The sequence below is a fragment of the Mytilus galloprovincialis genome, chromosome 9 (assembly GCF_965363235.1).
Source record: "Mytilus galloprovincialis chromosome 9, xbMytGall1.hap1.1, whole genome shotgun sequence".
Lineage (NCBI taxonomy): Eukaryota > Metazoa > Mollusca > Bivalvia > Mytilida > Mytilidae > Mytilus > Mytilus galloprovincialis.
The window spans coordinates 31112120-31132410 of NC_134846.1; the positions used below are offsets into that span (position 1 = coordinate 31112120).

A 20291-nucleotide genomic window follows, 5' to 3' on the forward strand; every position below is an offset into this window, starting at 1 on the left:
GGCATAGATAACCTTAGCCGTATTTGGCACAACTTTTTAGAATTTTGGATCCTCAATGCTCTTCAACTTTGTCCTTGTTTGGCTTTATAAATATTTTGATATGAGCGTCACTGATGAGTCTTATGTAGACGAAACGCGCGTCTGGCGTACAAAATTATAATTCTGGTACCTTTGATAACTATTTACACCACTGGGTCGATGCCACTGCTGGTGGACGATTCGTCCCCGAGGGTATCACCAGTCCAGTAGTCAACACTTCGGTGTTGACATGTATATCAATAATGTGGTCATTTTATAAATTTCCTGTTTCCCAAACTTTGAATTTTTGAAAAAAACTAAGGATTTTCTTATCCCAGGCATAGATTACCTTAGCCGTATTTGGCACAACTTTTTGGAATTTTGGATCCTCAATGCTCTTCAACTTTGTCCTTGTTTGGCTTAATAAATATTTTAATATGAGCGTCACTGATGAGTCTTATGTAGACGAAACGCGCGTCTGGCGTACAAAATTACAATCCTGGTACCTTTGATAACTATCAGTAGGTCTCATACTTATATGTTTCCAGAGAGAACCTTGCGATTAAAATGAAATAAAGTTTTTTTTTCAGAATATCACTTAATAATATATAACGTCAGTTCAGTAGATTTGTTGTTTATTGACGAATACAGAAGAAGTCATCCAATCGGTTATTGATATACGTATGGGAAAGGAAAAATGGTAAAATGACTATAGATTCCAAGTCATGCATACCAAATTATAAGTTAATCACTTAAATGCGTTCATTATGAGAGATTTTGCAAATGTCAAAGACGGAAGCTCCATTAGGTTTTGGTAAATCTGATTTGATTGTGATAAGATCTTACATTGTCATTGTTCTATAATAACTCTTTTATATACAAAGTTATTTTTCTGATTTTGTGAAAGGTCCTTGACTTTGATCTCCAACATAAACATTTTAATCTTGCACATATAAATTAAACCACGTGGTGAATTTCAGTCGAAAAAAAAGAATCAAAGAACTATCAAAACATTTCTTATCCATCTTCAGTTTTTGATGTAGTTGACACTGCTCATTTCTTATTTGGTTTATTTCGGACAGTTTTTATACATATATTCTTTTTGGATTTGTCATTGTTCGGTGTTCCTCAATTATATTTATTGTCTCCCTGAAATCTTCCTCCTCTTATTTTATTCTCACAACCAAAATAAAGTTCATTCGTCAAATTTACGACATATTAAATCTTGTTTTTATTGAAAACACTATTTCTGAATATTTCGAAAATCATCGTGTATACCACAAGTTCATAATGCCGTTTTAGTTATACATTTCACTTATATGTGAGCAAGTTTCAAATATACGCAAGTCAATATATTGTTTGAATAATCTAATAGATTATACATAAAACCTTATGATTCGTGCTTTCACTCGTTAATCAATCATTTCCTCAAACAATTAAAAAATGAATGAAAACTAAACATATGTACAATTTAACCATCTGTTGGAATGTATTTACTTTAAATTAGTGTTTGTCCATTCACGTGTAGCTCAATATTTTGTAATTTTGCAAGCAAAAAATGATATATATGTGTTTTTTTGGGTGTAAAGGACGGTTGGCTTATTGTAGTAAATCATTTTATTTTAAAACAATTTACATCAGAGCTATGATAGTTTTTAAGAGCCAGTTTTCCAAGATCAACAAACAAATATTGTTATTTATAAAGACAAAAATATAAATAATAGTACTGACAAATATAAAGAAGTTTATCACCATATCGAGCTATGTAAAATATAAAAATAGGTTTTACCGTACCTTAAATTTAAAATAGTTCTGTCACCTACATTACCTACCTATTGGTAATATTTTTACATCATTTTTATCTATGAAGAACACACTTTCGTCCAACTCTGTGATGAGCAATGATTTTATGGACTCTGCTGTTGATGATTTGATATCTATAGATGATTTTAATATTACAGTAAAATGCACTATTACACTTCCTGATCTGAAAAAAATATTATTGGTGGATTATTTGTTACGCCCAGTTAAGGTGGTACCTAACACTACAGGGAGATAACTCTGTAAAATCAACTAAACGTTTTAATTACGTTGTGTTGTTAAGGGAATATTAAGCTTCTCAATGATCAAAATAAGTGTTTGTCAATCTGCTATATAACCAGTGTAAATTTTCTGATAAAACGGTTGGTTCGAATATTTTGAAATTTTTATATTTTTGTCAAAGGGTCAAAGTTAATACTTTGTCAAAATTTCATGAAAATTAAACGAGCCAAATTAATTTTAGTTAAAGTGTTGGGTACCACCTTAAAATAAATAAAACACACAATACTCAGTCAAACGAATAATAGAAGAAAAAAGACATGGTTCTTATTGATAGGGTCAACAGTTTGTTGTTTCGTATACATCAACATTATATTTGATCTGTCTTCAACAATAATCAAAATACTGCATATTAGCCGTAAGCTAACTGATAATTAAAATAAAATGTACAAAACAATAAATTTAAACTAATAATATGCTATCATAGATAATATAATATATACAGACACTTCAATCAAAGAAATACAAGATCCTGACATGATAAAGGCACATAAGCCAAATGCTGGAATGAAGAAAGAAATGTGTGTTTCTATTGTTTTCCTGTCGGCCTCTTTAAAATCGTACAAATATTTGTTAATCAGACTTGAAATTGATGTTGAATACTAAATGATGAGTGAAGTCATTTTACATCTGATTTTCATAGTTTGTTTTTATGTCGTACTGTTAAACTAATGTCTCTCTGGTTAAGGAGTATAGCTGCCGGAAACATGCGTGAATCTGCGTGAATCTGTTACAATATATACGTGCAACTGAGGTCCTCTATTTTGCAGTTTGTTTCTGTATATCGGGGTGTTTTTTTCGTTTATTGTTTTGTACATACATGAGCCGTCAGTTTTCTCGCTTGAATTGTTCTACATTTTTCATTTTTGGGGCCTTTAACTGTTGGGTTTTGTAGATTGTTAAATGCCGTACGGTGACCTACAGCTGTTAACTTCAATGTCACTTGGTCTCTGGTGCAGATTTGTCTCATTGACAATGATAAATGTACCAAGTTTTTTTTTTATTTCATATCATAAAAACCAGTCATCATTGACAATCATAAATGTACCACGTCATTTATTTTGATATCATAAAAACATTTTTTTTTAAATTAATTTGAATTTGAGAGTAGAACATTGAGAATATTGCTTGTAAATGTCAATAATGCTAATATTGTGTTCTAGGATAAGCAGTAACGACGATCATGTTAGATAAACATTACCCGAGTGTAACAAGCGACGGTTACAGAACAAAAATGCAATTAATCTCTCTAACATGAAAAAAAAACAAGCAATAAATGATAAACTTGATTAAAAGTATGAACGTGCTTAATTGCTTGGAATAAGATATCATTGTTGAAACTCTACAAATATAGATTTATAACCACGAAAACCACTGTGCAAAGAAGTTATGTCTCATTTTACTTCCGCCTATAACCTCATTCAAGAACTTAATGCATAAAAGCCAGCGTGTTATACCAACTGAATGAACAATTGTCAATAAAATTCCAAGGTCTGATTGATAAAAATTAGTTACAAAGAATTGTATCATTCAGATATATCGACTTTTCTATTATATAAAGACTGCATACCGATACAGGTTAAAACAAAATTTGGCATAATTACAAAGAAAATCAACTTGTGAAAATTAAGGCGACAGAAGTCAGCCGATGTGCAAATCTTCAAAGAGATAGAATGCAAGGCATTACGAAAAACCGTAGAAGAATTCGAATAAATTCCCAAAATAGTTTGGCCAGTTGCGTATACAGAAAAGCCTATGCGAATACCTACTCACTCAAAATGTCTCAATCGATTTGGAGAAAAAAATATCATTACATACAGCAGATTATTTAACAGGTATTTCAAATTGCAATGTCGCAAATACACGCAGAGACACCGAAATATCGTATCTGTCTACCTATTCGTGATTGTGACCAAACTATTGGTATAGTGTCGATTTTATTCGTTCTTCGTCAATTATTCTAAAGCAGAAATTATGTAAGGAGAACATCCATGTTTATGAAGTCTGTACAGTTTCATCATGAATAGGAAAGGCTGGAAATAAATTTACAATTTTAGTAATTGTGAAGGCGAAATTGACCTTAAAAATAGCTCGTCCTTCTACTGAAGGTGTTTACATTTTTGTGTGTTAATAGTTTAACACCGATACGCGATGTTGTATTACATGTCTATTTTGATATTTAACTATATTGTACATGGCTACTTTTATCAAACAAATATAATATATACTTACGATAATGAATTGATGATGGTTGAATTATATACAGATCTATAATCACTTGAACGAAATATTGCATTTATCTGGAAAAAAGTAAAATTAAATATTCGTTAGATTGTTATCTTGAAGTGTCCATTTATAAATTAGAAACTCACTCAGGCAAGGTCGACCTGAGATAAGGTTGGCTATAAATTTTAGGTCTGTACTGGTTATAGCACTGTAATTCCATAGTATTTTATACATATTGGGTTTCTTTTATTCGGCTTTAGTGCATCTAATGAATGTTAGTTCTTTCCGACGCATGACATTTATAAAGTGTTGTTTTAATATTTCATAAATTTGCAAACTTTTAAATTCGCTGATTAAAGGCACTGTTCACTACAACTCAAGGAATCAATCGGGTTTATCAGGTGAGTGCGTTAAGTTCTATAGACTATATATCAACAAATTTAATTTAAGTGAAAGGGATCAACCAATGCATAATATATAACACTGAATTATAAACAATATAGTCTAATCACAGATTTGTTTTACACTGACAAGCATACAGTGTATCAATCAATGATATGCATTGCAGTCCTGTCCTGTAATCTTCAAACCAAACCAAACGAATGAGAATTACGGTTGATAAACGTGTTGTGCTTGGTATATGTAGCTTTAGTTTAAACATATTTATTTATTATGGATTGGGAAACAAGTTTTGCAACTTATATTAATCCCTTTCCACTTTGCGGGTGCGAGTGCTGCCTTCTAGCGGCATTAGCCTACTCTTTTTCGAAATCTACAAGGGTGTATTTAACGTACAAGAGATATGACTCTCTTAACATGGGTCAGCCATTTATCGTCCCCTTCCGACGGACTATCAACGTTTCCCCAAGACCATACTCGCAGATGGTGTTAAGGGAGAGCCGAAAATTGAGTTCCTGAAATTTTCATCCCAAACGGGAATCGAACCAGGAACCTTTGTGTCAGTAGTCCGATGCACTAACCACTACACCACGGCTCTCTATGTAGCTTTAGTTCACACACTTAGAAGAGTACTTCGATAAATTAAGACAACACAAATCAATTGAGATGACAACTGAGGGACTCGTATGAACTCCAAAAGGAGAGAGATCTGGTGCGTCGACAGGGTAAATGTTTTTTGACCTGCATGAAGGTAGCATGGTAGTATTTGCATTCCATAATTAAGGTTGCTCTTTTGTGTACCCTACTTAAGTCAATGTATCTGAACAGTGTGATTGGACAAACAATACAGTATCAACTGAACATACTTTCCAAAACTGAGGAATGAATCAGGTGTAGAAAATATGGAATAATTTTACATACATGTACAGGTGAAAATGATTTTTGGAGAATTTAAAAAAAAATTGTATTCACTGCATGATAAAAGACATAAAAGCACTAGATGTCTTATGTTTTTTTTTAAAGATATTAATAAATGTAAAGGGTCATGATACAAATTCATTTCTGAATACTACAATGAAGGTAAATCAGTTAATTATTTATTTATAATTTTTTGGCAGTGTTAGACAGTGGTGAAAATTCTAAACAGGCTATCATTATCCCTTATTGGCCAGAAAATACTACCACGCCGACTGATTCAACTGTCGTTCGAATTTATAATCAGTAAAAAAATTAATAGTAGATCAAATTATCGAGACGGCCTTGTATTTTGCGGTTTTTAAGTCTCATTCTTATATCGTTATATAATGTCAAGTCAATCCAATATCATTGTATATCAATATGTTTTTCAAAATCAAAGGGGAAATTGAAAATTTACATTTATAAGACAACAAAAAACGACGTCAGGGCAAACAAATCAGGCAAACCAGGAAAGGGTAAACAAAACTTCCAAAACATTTCCCTACACACTCAGTAATAAGAAAACCACTAAGAAATTGTGGATACATGCAGTCGATCCGAATGGGTAAGCAGATACACTAAAAAGTATACAGTTATTACCACTTTGACCTTTTAGAAAAACTAATACTAAAATTTAATACTATTAGTTTATAAAATTTGATCGACACCATACATGTGAAATTTCTTTGTGGAAATAAAACAAATACATGAAAATTATGTTTATGATGTTACATGATTTTCAAACTAGACATTCGGTATAAGATAGCATTGATTGACCAAAGATAAAACATTCCAAGCTCAAATATATATTGATCGTTTATTGTGTCGTCATCTTGGGGTTAATAAAAATCAAAAGCGTATGGTTAAAATGAAGTTAAATTCCATAAAACATCATTGTTTGAAATAATTATTCATGCATAAAAAGAAAACTATTGATATTAAAGTGTCATAAAATATGAATCAATGATATTTGTATCTATACATATGAAGACTTGTTATCTCAAATTCAAGACAACTGAATGCATATTATACAATTTGTCCCATGAGTAACAGATCTTATGTAACCATTTACAAAACGAATTTCCCTCGACTAGAACTGGTTTATATTTGTCATATTACTACGCATTTTCAATACAAAGTTTAAGATATTTGTTTTATGAAATGATACAGGACGATTATAAAATCTAATGTTTCTGGTATTCATCGGGAAAACATGTATTGGATGCATGATCTTTATGGCTTCGAATTAACTTTCAGTAACTGCGGGTACCCTCTGGTCGATACTGTGTGCTATATATAGATCTGAGGAGTCGAGTTATTTTCAACTGACTTCTATATAATAGTGAAGTACCACTATACTAGGCAAAGGAAGGGTTTGGCAGCCACAAACATGTTCTAGCCTTCCATATCATATTCTGTTCCTGTTCTGAAACAGGACAATTTAGTGGTTGTCGCTTGTTATTTTTCATCATATATTTTTTTGTTTAAATTGTTTCGTACATATAGAACATGTACACGTAGGCTGTTGGTTTTCTCAATGGAATTGTTTAACATTATATTATGATAGGGCCCTTATTAGCTGGATTTGTGTATGGTTTTGACTGATTGTTGAAAGTTGTACGGTGACATATAGTTGCTGCAATCTACGCCAATGATCTCTGGTTGATAGTTTGCTTATGTGGCAATCATACCACACCATCCTATTTTATATAAATCGTTTAAACTTAACATGTGGATTTCTGGAATAAAAAAAAATCAAGTGCAAAGTAATACATATCAGATTGTAGAGTAACTCATCATAGATACCAGGATTGAAATTTTATATAAACGCCAGATTTCAAAAGACTCATCAGTGACACTCGAATCAAAAAATGTTAAAAAGGCCAAATAAAGTACGAAATTGAAGAGCATTAAAGACCAAAAATTCCTAAAAGTTTCGCCAAATACAACTAAGCTAATCTATTCCTGAGGTAGAAAAGCCTTAGTATTTCAAAAATTCAAAATTTTGTTAACAGTTAATTTATAACTATAAACATATCAATGATAACTTAGCTGACACATCGGTTTGAAAAGTTATTTAGACGCAAACTTGTGTAGTTACATAAACAGTACCATTTTTTCTATGCTAGTCGCGCATTTCGACAATCAAACGCTGTGATGTCCCAGTACAAAATATTAGAAAATCCCAGCTTATTTAAATGATTCAGAGCTATTCCTGTTGAATTAGTGTTAAAGTACAAAACACGCCTGTGAAACTACATTTAGGGATTGGGATAGTTCTAAGAATAGTGACCATTTAAATAGACCTCTTATACACACTGTGTATTTTAATAGCTTTTCTAAATATGGTACTATATAAAAACAATAAAGACGAGAGGTTTCATTTAATTACTTTAGGTTGGCAATCATACGCTGTTTCGTTTATCCTTTTTCAAAATAATGACATAAAAACAACTTTATTGAAATTACCCACCGAGAACATCCTACTGGTATCTTTGTCAAGCGTTTTATGGTGTTTTCAAAAGAAGTCTTTGAAGAATTGAAAAAGGCGTTTGCACATTTTTTGTCTTTTACCAAATGTAATTTGTTATTCGATTAAAAGACGTGATCGTCATAACCTGTGGAGTAGGATATGATAACCCTTCAAGATTAGTCATGGTTTTAAATTATGTTCTTTCGTTCTTTTTTATGTGTTTCCGTAGTGTTTTGTAGACTCTTGATTGTCTTTTTCTTTTTGTCTGCTATATTTTTGAACAGCAGTGTACTATTGTTGGCTTTATTTACCAGTCTCGCTTCATCCCCTCTTTCTGACAAATGTTAAGTTATAGGTGCTTAGTTGTTTACATTTATAGGAACATTCTGAATACTGAAAGAGAGCAATGGTGCAGTGGTTAGGGCATCGGACTACTAACACAGAGGTTCCTGGTTCAATTCCCGTTCCGGGATGAAAATATATAGGGACTGAGTTTTCGGCTCTCCCATGACACCATATGCGAGTACGGTCTTGAGGAAATGATGATAGTCCGTCGGAAGGGGATGATAAATGGCTGACCGGTTTTACGAGAGAGCCATTGCACGTAAAAGACACCCTTTTAGATTTCGAAAAAGAGTAGGCTAATGCCACTACAAGGCAGCACTCGCTCCCGCAAACTGGAAAGGGATTAATATAAGTTGCAAAACTTGTTTCCCAATCCACTATAAATAAATATGTTTAAATTAAACTGAACGATTAGTATTATATCACGTTTTATGTTATTTTTCATTGAGTTTTAAGAACTGTGGACAAGTCTTTAAAAACTCGTCTTTTGCTAATTGCGCATTTTCATCATAGGGTATCGTTTATAATAAATTATTTTTGAACGGTACATTCTATACAAATTATTATGTATCTGGTAATTATTATACACAGACTCTGTGATCAAGTTGACACAGTACATAATATTAATATGGAGGAAGATCTCATATACCTCAATCAAATCTGAAAAAGTTGATCAAAATTTTCAAAAAGCAGCTTGTATTTCAAGTGAACAATGATGTGTCGTTATATTGCATAGTTTATATCACATACGAAATATGAACCATGCATAAACTCATCATAGATTCTAGGATTAACATTTTGTACGTCAGTATCGCGTTAATATACAAAAGACTCACTATTGACGATCCAATGAAAGAGTTAAATAGCCAAATAAAGTACGAAGTTAAACAGCTTTAAGGGCCCAAATTTCGGGAAGTGTTTGCGAAGTATCTATACAATTATATATTCCAGAGGTAGAAAATCCTAAGTATTTAATTTTTTATGTGTAAACAGTTGAGTTATTCATTTCACCATATTAATTATAATTCAACATAGAAGTGTCGACTCCTAGGCTTCTGATACGATCCGGGATTAAACCTGCACCAGCAGAACCATCGACTCAGTGGTTGTAAATAAACTCATCATAGATACCATAATATTAAATCTTTGATACTTTGAATACAGCATTCATTTGACCATCTCAAATATTCATTGGATTTTGTCTTAACTCGGTGACATGTCTAATAGAATGTGAAAAATATACATTTACAGTAATAATCTCCTGGTGACATTTTTACAAATTCAAGATCATTTTATCAATTTCAAAATTTTTTAAGAACTTTCAAATCTACATTTCGTTTTTAAATGGCAACAGCTAACGACCGAACATTTACAATAGAAATGTCATTCGTGGAAATATATATTTATATAGATAATCATTACTGCATTTTATTGTGCGAACATTTCACAGTAGGATAAACAATTCAAAATAAAGGAGTTGATATCGACAGGTGTACATAAATAGAAAATCTATGAATGCAAGTTAGTTTAATGTACTGATTGATTGATTTTTTTCTATCAAAATATCTTATGATATAAAAGAATAATTTCATTGAAATTGACCCGTGTCAAAATATTTTCTATGAATAATTGCTACCTAAATCTTTCCGATGAATTTAATGACGTCATATATATAGAATATCGTGCAACAAAAACCCTTACGACATATTTCATCAATTATTCTTGATTTGCATTACATACATCTATTTTCTAATACTCCATTACAATACGTCAAATAATGTCGTAAGTCAAAGAGACATTCATGTATATTTCAATGTTTTATTTCCGTGTTTGGACGCAATTGACATCATATAACTTTATATTGTTATTTGAAGAGAATTGTAACAGATACAAATTAAATTTACATTCTACTTTAATAGAAACAATTACACATCCACCCACTACTAATAAACCATCTGATGCCAAAACGCGAGATGAATCCGATAGTAGTGTTTACTGAACAATCCATTCGTAATCTAGAAGCAATTGACTCGGTATCCGTTTTTATTTTGCATGTAAATAACCATGATTAGGTAACACTGTTTATCAGATGCTTAATATTGCTAAATAAGCAAAGTTTCATCAGTCAGATAAGAGACCACTTTCTGTGAATCAATATTAAATAGGCTTCTATAGATGAAGAATGCAAATAACAAAGTTAACGTACATTGGTAAACAATGACATATACTAATATCGTCATAAAACTTATTATCATTCACAAAAATGTCTTGTCATTTTGGATGTATATAAGAGCGATCATTAGCAAGAAGCACTACAAATGTGTTTCAAGATTTTGGTGTATAACTTTAGCCCTTGTTTCAAAAACGTTAATTCTCTCTATAGTTGAAATGTTATAAATAACGTTTAAACCCATTTTAGAAGGTACTGTGGATCCATTTTCGTAGAATACCATTTTGGGGGAGTTTTATGGATATAGGTAAACCGCGATTGTAAATGTTAATCGAAGTACTCCTTTTATTTTGACATGATATGGTTTTGACAAAACCATGAAGACAAAATATCCTTGAAAATATAATCTTCCATTTCAAAATTTTTGCATCAAGTTGTGTCCTTTACATGTGACGTCCTCAGTCATGGTCGCATCAATGTCACAATAGTACATTCAGAAGAAACCAACAAAATTTCGACCAACTGTTTGCCGAGAACACACATTTCCCTAGTGAGGAGAACTTTTGTTCACCATTTTTTGGTAAATGTGGAAATAGTGCAAATATTAGAAAAATTATTTGATATAACCATTGCCTTCTTCGTGAAATTTATATAAAATCTCTTTGAAAATAATATAATACATTTACTTACTTTATAAATAAAACTATTTGAAAAATAACGATACGCCTCCGATTTAGAGTCTTTTAATGATGATGTATATACAGAAAATGGTCCCTGGATGATCTTTATACTGCCCGATATCCTACTTGTTTTAAAAAGCACTGAAATATAAAAGATAACAAATTATTATACTGCAACATCAGAAAAGTGTTGATACATGTCAAGCTAAAAATACCAACTATAATAAGACAAGGTTTAGTGACGTGCGTCCGAAGCGTTTTCCTGATTTACCTTCATCCGGTACTTTCAGACAAATACATTTAAAAGCCATGGATGTACACCACGTTTAACACACCATTTTTTCATAAAATGTCCTGTACCAAGTTCGGAAAATGGCCATTGTTACATTATAGATCGTTTCTGTGTGTGTTACATTTCGGTGTTGTGTCTCTGTTGTGTCGTAGTTCTCTTATATTTGATACGTTTCCCTCAGTTTTAGTTTGTAACCCGGATTTGTTTTTTCTCTATCGATTTATTAATTTTGAACAGCGATATACTACGGTTGCCTTTATTTAACACGTTAGGAACTTTATAACCCAAAAAAAGAGACTTGAAATGAAAGAGTCTTCTGTTCAATTAAAACACCACTATGGCATTTTTGAAGAACTAGTTTATTCAAGAGTAAATTTTGTCTTACATTGAATTCTGCATATAGATGTACTGGTATGGTTTTAGCTATCCGATTTGTAATAAATTGTTGCTGGAATTCTTTTTTATTGTTTACATTATCGAAACTAAGACCAACATATACATTATGAAAAGAATGCCACTTTATATTGTTTTTTTATATATATATATATGCATGAATTATTTCAATAACTAGTTTTGTAAAAAAGATTTTCTTCGTAAAATGTCTGCACCAAGTCAGGAATATAACAGCTGTAGTCAAGAGTTTTTATGGTATATGACTTTTTGAGTTTACCTTGGAGTTCGGTATTTTTGTTAAATCTTTGTCGTTTAAGGAAGTAGACCTAGCTTAAGGGAAATAACTCTTAAAATCATCAGTACGTTTGTGTCAACCATTTTCAAAAATATATTCTAAGCTTCTAGGTTACATAGATTATTTTCAATCTGTTTCAGGTAAATGCTTAAAATACATTGATGAAACTGGACTTTAACAAACACATAACTGATTTAAAGAGTTATCTACCTGAACCAAGGTCTATCCCCTTAATACTAAAGTGTATTCATAAACTATTTGTTTCTATTATGAAATTTGCTATTTTGGGCTCACTGACTTGTTCTAACATTTTTTTCGTTCGTTCTTAATTTTCTTAAAATAAAATAGTGTTAGAGAAAAAGATAATTGTTATCAACATGATTATTTTTTAAAGTCTTTTAAAATTTTGCAGCTACATGTACTGCTGAAAATATTTGGACCTCAGTTTGTGAAACTTACACATAACCAGCATCACTGTTAATCGGAATAGTTATACTCATTATCATTTGAATACAGATCTGCACGAGAATCTGACAACACTCAATTTTACCTTTTTTAGAAGACCTTGATATATTCGGAATATCTCATTGGTTGATATAATAATTAGCAATACAGAAAGTTAGATCATAGACACTATCTGTGTTAGCGAAGCGTTACTAACAAGACAAGCAATATTGTAAATCGAAAGTAAGACGTCCTCATTTAATGGGAATTTGTAGTGATTACTCGAAGATCTAAGATGTCTAATTGGAAAATCGAATGGTAATGGCCTAGTTGTTGAAAATAATTTGTATAACTCTAACTGCTTTTGAACTAATTAGAACCATGTTTCCAGGTAAATGTTCTGGTGTTTAATGAATAATGGGAAATTTTAAGAATATGTACAATGCCGTCTTATAGAATAGTTGGTTCTATACCATGTATACGGAGCGTTGCTAATGAAAGAAGATTAGAAAACCGATCCAGACGCATCAAATTCGTAAAGTGTTATTTCATTCACACGTGGACACCAAAGAAAACACCAATTTGATCTATGACGTAAATTTTACCATAAAAGTATTATTATGACGATACAATACTTCCATGAAAGCAGTAACATAAACGGCTTTGAGTTTTCAATTCGCTATTAACATTAAAGTATTATAGGTCAATATAAAACTGCCATGAGTGTAACAAAAGTACAAGACCACTGAGGAGACCATAATTGTATAAGATACGCATAATTATTGTAACATTTATTTGCACATAATTAATTTTTAAGTAAAACGACTGACCACATGATACATTCGGTTTACTGTTGTTTGCGCTTGACAAAGTTTTTTTCTATTGTTTTCGATCGATTGAAATGGCTAATTGCTTTCTACCATATATCCAGAAGGCTTAGGTAAAATCAATTAAAATGACTGGAAATATCACGATTGATAAACCACGTGTAGGTTCATTGTGTTTTACATGTACGTGAGCTCAATAATAGGATTTGTCGATGGCAGATCAAAAAGTTTGAAAAGCGGGCTATATTAAAATAAACAATGTTCTTTTAATTAAATTGAGATTGGAAATGGGTCTTCAACACAGCGAATAAATCCTGCTCCTGGAGGCGTGCTTCAACTGGCTCTAAACATGCTAAAAATAATGTCTACAAGTTCAGAAAAATAGACTCTAAACTGTATTTTCCATATTCAATTAACATTATGGGTTCTTTATGAGAGCCAAACCTTATGGATGCTAATCTCAGTTTAAAATTGGAAATGTACGACCAGTAGCAAAATATTTACGAAATAAAATTTGAATTCATTCTCATAATTCTCAAACATACTAACCTACTGGTTTTTCTTCATCAGATTTACCTAGAATAAACAAAATATGATATTAATAATCTTATAGTATCTATGATATCAATATAAGAAACATGATCACCAAATGATAACAAATGATAATATTTTCATCAAAGACCAAATGAAAGCAATCATGTATGTTTTCGAATTCACCAATCAAACAAACTAGCCCCTAGACCACTACATACGCTAGATTTCACATTGGTTTCGAGTTTCAATCTGATACTGTTTCATGGATGCACTCAACACATCTCTCTTTTTAACCTGTCATTTATCATCATGGTCATGTTTATGTGACAAAACGCTACATTCTAAATCTAATTCCAATAATTTAAAAACAGGGACTGATAAAATCAACGGCATTGAAAACATCTAAAGACTGGACTATCTTTCTGTGCAGCGTAATACACGTAACCTCATCTGGTGGAAAGGTCAATTCTATTGTTTATTTGCTTTGAACCATTATATAGATTAAAAGTTATTTTGAAATCACAATACGTTGTTTTATAGTTATCTGTTTATTCTGTGTTATTTCAAATATTTGTATTTTGGCTTACTGTCATTACTGAAGCAGACATATACATTAGAATTCCAATGTAATTAGTTTGTTAGATGTTTATACTTGCTAATTACCGAGAGAGGAAAAAAACAACCTTACGGTCTAGCGGTACATATGTCATGCTTGTATTTTCATTCAATGATTTTGACTTGTATTGTAAAATGTAAAATACAAAAATACTGTACTCAGAGAAAAATTCAAAACGGAAATCAAATGCCAAAATCAAAACATAAAACACATCAAACGAATGGACATCAATTGGCATATTCTTCATATGGAACAGACATTTTCTAATGTATAAAGTGGTAGATTTAATCAAATGTATATCTAGCTAAACCTCTAACTTGTATGATAGTCGTATAAAATTACATTATATCGACGGCTATGTGTGAACAAAACAAACAGACAAAATAGATAAATCTGTCAACAATAGGAGTACAGCAGTCAACGTAATGTTATTATCTTAATAACTATACAAACAGACAAATATATAAACAAACAATTATCATGATACAAAAGTGACAATTTATTCCAAATACATATCATTCGACTATTTTGAGGATTTAATGGTATAGACATCTCTGGTTTGGAAGAATGTACAGCCATTAAAGGCATTTAATTGACAGAAGAGCACGATACAAAACTTAGGTAGGTACATGTTTAATGTGAGGATGTTGTCGGAATAAAGTTTGGTCAGGAATCGTAAAAAAAGCATTTGGTGTTTGTGTAATAAACACAGTCAAATGCGTGTGGCGAACACTAATTTAATACGGGTGTCTATGTTGGGTTGCTATTATTCACGTTAGAGCATAACAAATAAGAAGATCGTACATAGGTAGTGGAAATGTTTGAATGTTTGGGAATGTTTTAGAATAACAATTATATATGTAATCCTCAAGAATCCTGAAGTTGAGAAGTCGTTGGGAGCAGTGTATTGGAAAAGTAAAATCACAAAAATACTGAACTCCAAGAAAAATTCAAAACAAAAAGTCACTTATCAAATGGCAAAATCAAAAGCTCAAGCTTATCAAACGAATGGATAACAACTGTCATATTTTTAACTTGGTACAGGCATTTATTACCAATGTCATTTCAACTGATCGGGCGGAGCTTACGTTTTAATTTGCATAAGGACAGTCTATTTGAAGATGTGTGTGATTAGGATGATTGCCGTTATATATAATTATTACTGATTTCTAATCACCTATCAGTGATATCAAAGGAATTAGTAAAAAAATAACTGGACACTTCATTCATGAGTTTATCCTAAAACACCTATCTATGGATGGAATGGTTTATTATAAGCGAAACAGTTGAACTCCGCCCAGTCAAGTGAAATAAATTAAGTAATACTTATGTAGAAAATTCTAGAAATTGAATCCTCACGTCATAATTTAATTGGTATCTGTTATTTCTGACTGATGATTAGTTTACTATTAGAGATATTTTTCATATTGTAGAAAAAACCCACTGTTTACATTTCCAATCGTCAAAATCTCTCAAATGCATTGTTAAAAAAACTCATCATAGATAACTGGATTTTTTTGTACGCCAGACGCATGTTTTATCTACAAAAGACTCATAATGTACGATCAAAAGTAAAATATTAATATCACTCCAAATAAAGTACAAAGTTGAAAGCCATTGAGACAAAAAGTCCCGAAAGGTTTTGCAAAAACAACTAAGATATTCAATGTGTGAAGCAAACACTCCGCTTGGTAGCTATACAGTATGTTACATTTTTGTATTTGCCTTAGAGTTAACTATCGACGAAGACCCAAATTTAATGTACAAAAAAAAAAAAAAAAAAACATGAACAAGGCAACAGTACCAGTTTAAACATTGTAAATAAAGGTTAACTTAAATATTGTTGGGGTTGGAAGAGGTTATTGTATATTCATTGAAATTGAAATTACTACATCACAGGAACAATATCCATGATTTTATTTAAAATCATAAAGGTAAGTACCAACACCTCTTTGCCAAAATATACTGATACTTTTTTTTACAGCGGTCATTTCAAATGGCCCACTCATTTGACAACATGGCCCATTATTTTTTAAAATGGCCCATTGAATTTATTTTTGAGGGGCCCTGGGACCATAGTGAAAAAAAAAACCTTCCAGAACACTGGAGTTTGATATTTTTGTTATACTTTTCTACTAACAATGACTCTACACATTCAACACATAGAAATAGGAATTTGGCGGCAAATGTAGAAATTGCTAACAGATAAAGATGGTAATTGTCGAATGAAAAGTATCCTTGAAGGCAATTTAACAGACGCTTTGACAGATAACCAGGAGCGTTTAATCGTCCGATTTAAACACACTTCTTTTATAAGCACTTACAGGACATAGTTAGAAAAATGGGCATTGGATCGTAAAATCTCTCCACTAATTAACCATCTGAGTTATAAAGTGTTGACATTGACGGCTTCCAGAGGGAAAAACCAATAACAATACACATCGAGAAACGTCTACACAAGACGTTAATGTCTAGTTCATGTAGCCTTAAGGAAGAGAGGTGATGTTTGTCGTTTACAGATTCAATATCTCAAAAAACCTATTTTCTATGCAACTTCATTTTTTTTCTTAAGTTTTTTTTAAAGGAAATGGAGCAAGTTTTTAAATAAATAAACGGTATGGGCTTTGCTCATTGTTGAAGGCCGTACGGTAACCTATAGTTGTGAATGTCTGTCATTTTGGTCTTTTGTGAATAGTTGTCTCATTGGCAATCATACCACATCTTCTTTTTTATATCAATACATTTGGTTATTTGCATTTATAAAGCGAGTACCAGGTTTGCTTGCTTGGTTATAGGTTAATCTCGTACATTCATACCAAAACATAGACTTTGGTAAATTTTTACACAACCGCCGATTTGTAAGAAACTGAAGAAATGCTACAACACAAGCCTTTTGACATTATTCATTCATTTTTTGAATAACAGTTACTGATGAAAAGATTAATTTGATGCTGGTAAAACAATTTTTAAAACATCTTTTTAAAAAAAATGCTTAATTCAACTTATTGGGGAAATGAAAAATGAGTAGTAGAAAGAAAATAGAGTACGATTTTTTACATTAATTTACGTTAATGACATTATATATTTTATAATGCCACTGCTAGTGAACGTTTCGTCCCGCGGGTATCACCAGCCCCGTAGTTAGCACTTCGGTGTTGACATGAATATCAGGTATATTTTTATAAATTTACTGTTTGCAAAAGTATGAATTATTCGAAATACTTAGGATTGTCTTACCCATGGCAAAGATTACTTTAGCCGTATTTAGCACATTTTTTTGGAGTTGTTTCTGAGTGTTCTTCAACTTTGTACTTGTTTCTGCTTTCAAACTTTTTTATCTGAGCGTCACTGTTGAGTCTTATGCAGAAGAAACGCGCGTCGGCGTATACAATTATAAGACTGGTACTTTTGATAACTAATTATAGCCTTGTGATACATATCTTGTTTATAAATAAGAAAGACGGGAAAAAACAGGAAAGAACAGGAAGGATTGAAACACTTTAGACTATACAAACACTACATGTATGTTCAAAGATTAAACTAAAGCTGTTTTATACATAAAACACTTTTTTTAGTCTCAAAAGTTGACTGGGGTCACCAAGAAATTCTTCCAACTTGACAGGAAAAACAAGCTGAAGAGGGGCATCCATTTTTGTATAGATAAACTGTCATGCTGCATCACAATGAGGTCGTTAAATGAGATGCTCATTTACAGTCGAAGTTTCCATCAGAAATATAATGTAGATTACCTCTGGAATATATTACCTAAGCAGGATTTGGCAAAACTTTCATGAAATGCTCTTCAACTTCGTTCTTTATTTGGCCTTTTTAACTTTTTTAGATTCGAGGTCTACCGATGAGTCTTTTGTAGACGAAACGCGCGTCTGGTGCATACATAAATTTCAATCCTGGTATCTATGATGAGTTTATTTTCAGGCAGTCAGTCGAGTTAAGTAACTTTGCAGAACCTATTTATTTGATTTACTGCCTCTTCTTTCTATGAATATGAACGAAGCATTTATCAGTGTCCAATTTACGTTTTCATTCCGTAATACTTTTAAAAGAACTTTCATTGAATGTTCGTCGTTACGGAATATGTTGGGTTAATAATAAAACTACTATAATTATTAAAGCGATTGATTGATTGATTGATTGATTAACTGTTGCCTGACAATCGACAAATGTAAATTGTGACATGTACATTCAGGGCCAGAAACTGTTAATATGAATACAATACTAGAAAGGATCTGCAATATATGACGTCAGGATTGAAGGGCGAGAATTTGAACTACCATTTGAAAACAATCTTATATATGATCGGGACAGATATCATGCAACATACCTCTTATGGACCCCTCAACATTTGTTACTTATTGTTTTACGTGCATAGATAGTTATCAAAGGTACCAGAATTATAATTTAGTACGCCAGACGCGCGTTTCGTCTACATAAGAATCATCAGTGAGACTCATATCAAAATCTTTATAAAGCCAAACAAGTAAAAAGTTGAAGAGCATTGAGAATCCAAAATTCCGAAAAGTTGTGCCAAATACGGCTAAGGTAATCTATGCCTGGGATAAGAAAATCCTAAGTTTTTCCAAAAATCAAAGTATGTAAACAGGAAATTAAAAAAAAATGACCACATAGAGCGTCGCATTATCTATTCAAAAGGCGTCGGATTTAACATCGTCAATGTAACCGGCCCAAGCTGCCAATTGAGGGATAACATACAGTCAAATGTTCGCCACATTTTGACAAAGGTTGTACTACCGGTCGGAAGAAGAGCATGGTGATAACTTTTATGTTCCAAATGTTAACCTTGAGGTTCTAGACCAATTCATAAAATTTAGAAGGAATTGAGTGCCGAAATATAACCCTTACAATCTAGTCAGGTTAAGATAAACTTTGAGAGATACGAGATGCTTCGGGATTCAACTATAATCATACTTGAAATTCTTGTGTCATTGTGAGACAAATCCAATATCGTAAAGACTTTATCAACATATCAGATGAAAACCATACAATTTCTTAAGGGACAACTTGTGTACAATGTTTATCACTTTACTAAGTGATTTTTCATATAATAAACATGTTCTATAATTTTACTGAATGAATATGGAAATGAGGTTCGGGTTGACAATACTTAAGATGTAGAGTAGAAAAGATTAATTGATTACTTAGCTTTAACTATACATATACAGAAGTAAATCATTTTTATCGTAAAGAATTTTTTTTACATTTAAGATTTATGAATATAAAAAATGACAGAGAAAATAACTGCTTTATGATTTTTCTAAATGGCGAAACCATTTGGGATTTCAGAATTTAACAAAATGCTGAAGACCTGCGAATGTTTACCTTTATAGTGTAAATTACCCTTAAACTTGAACTAGACACACTTACATTGTATCTGAATAAGAACCGTTTTATGTATAAGGGATGGTGTGCGGTAACATCAGAGGACCCAACTTAAAGGATTGACTAAAAATAGAAGTATTATACTGTAAGAGGGGAATCAAAAT

At 31.8% G+C, this 20291-nt stretch overlaps 1 protein-coding gene across 4 annotated transcripts in view; it reads right to left on the minus strand.

Annotated features, from left to right (window-relative positions):
* The window catches only part of LOC143044798 (atrial natriuretic peptide-converting enzyme-like), a 110963-nt gene that overhangs the window by 21960 nt on the left and 68712 nt on the right, over nt 1-20291 (minus strand). For all 4 annotated transcript variants that reach the window (XM_076216963.1, XM_076216962.1, XM_076216961.1 and 1 more), the window contains 4 exons: nt 14169-14195; nt 11379-11509; nt 4351-4418; nt 1851-2005 (listed from right to left, as the gene is read on the minus strand). In XM_076216963.1, the coding sequence (XP_076073078.1) occupies nt 1851-2005; nt 4351-4418; nt 11379-11509; nt 14169-14195 (381 nt within the window). The remainder of the gene's footprint in view (nt 1-1850; nt 2006-4350; nt 4419-11378; nt 11510-14168; nt 14196-20291) is intronic.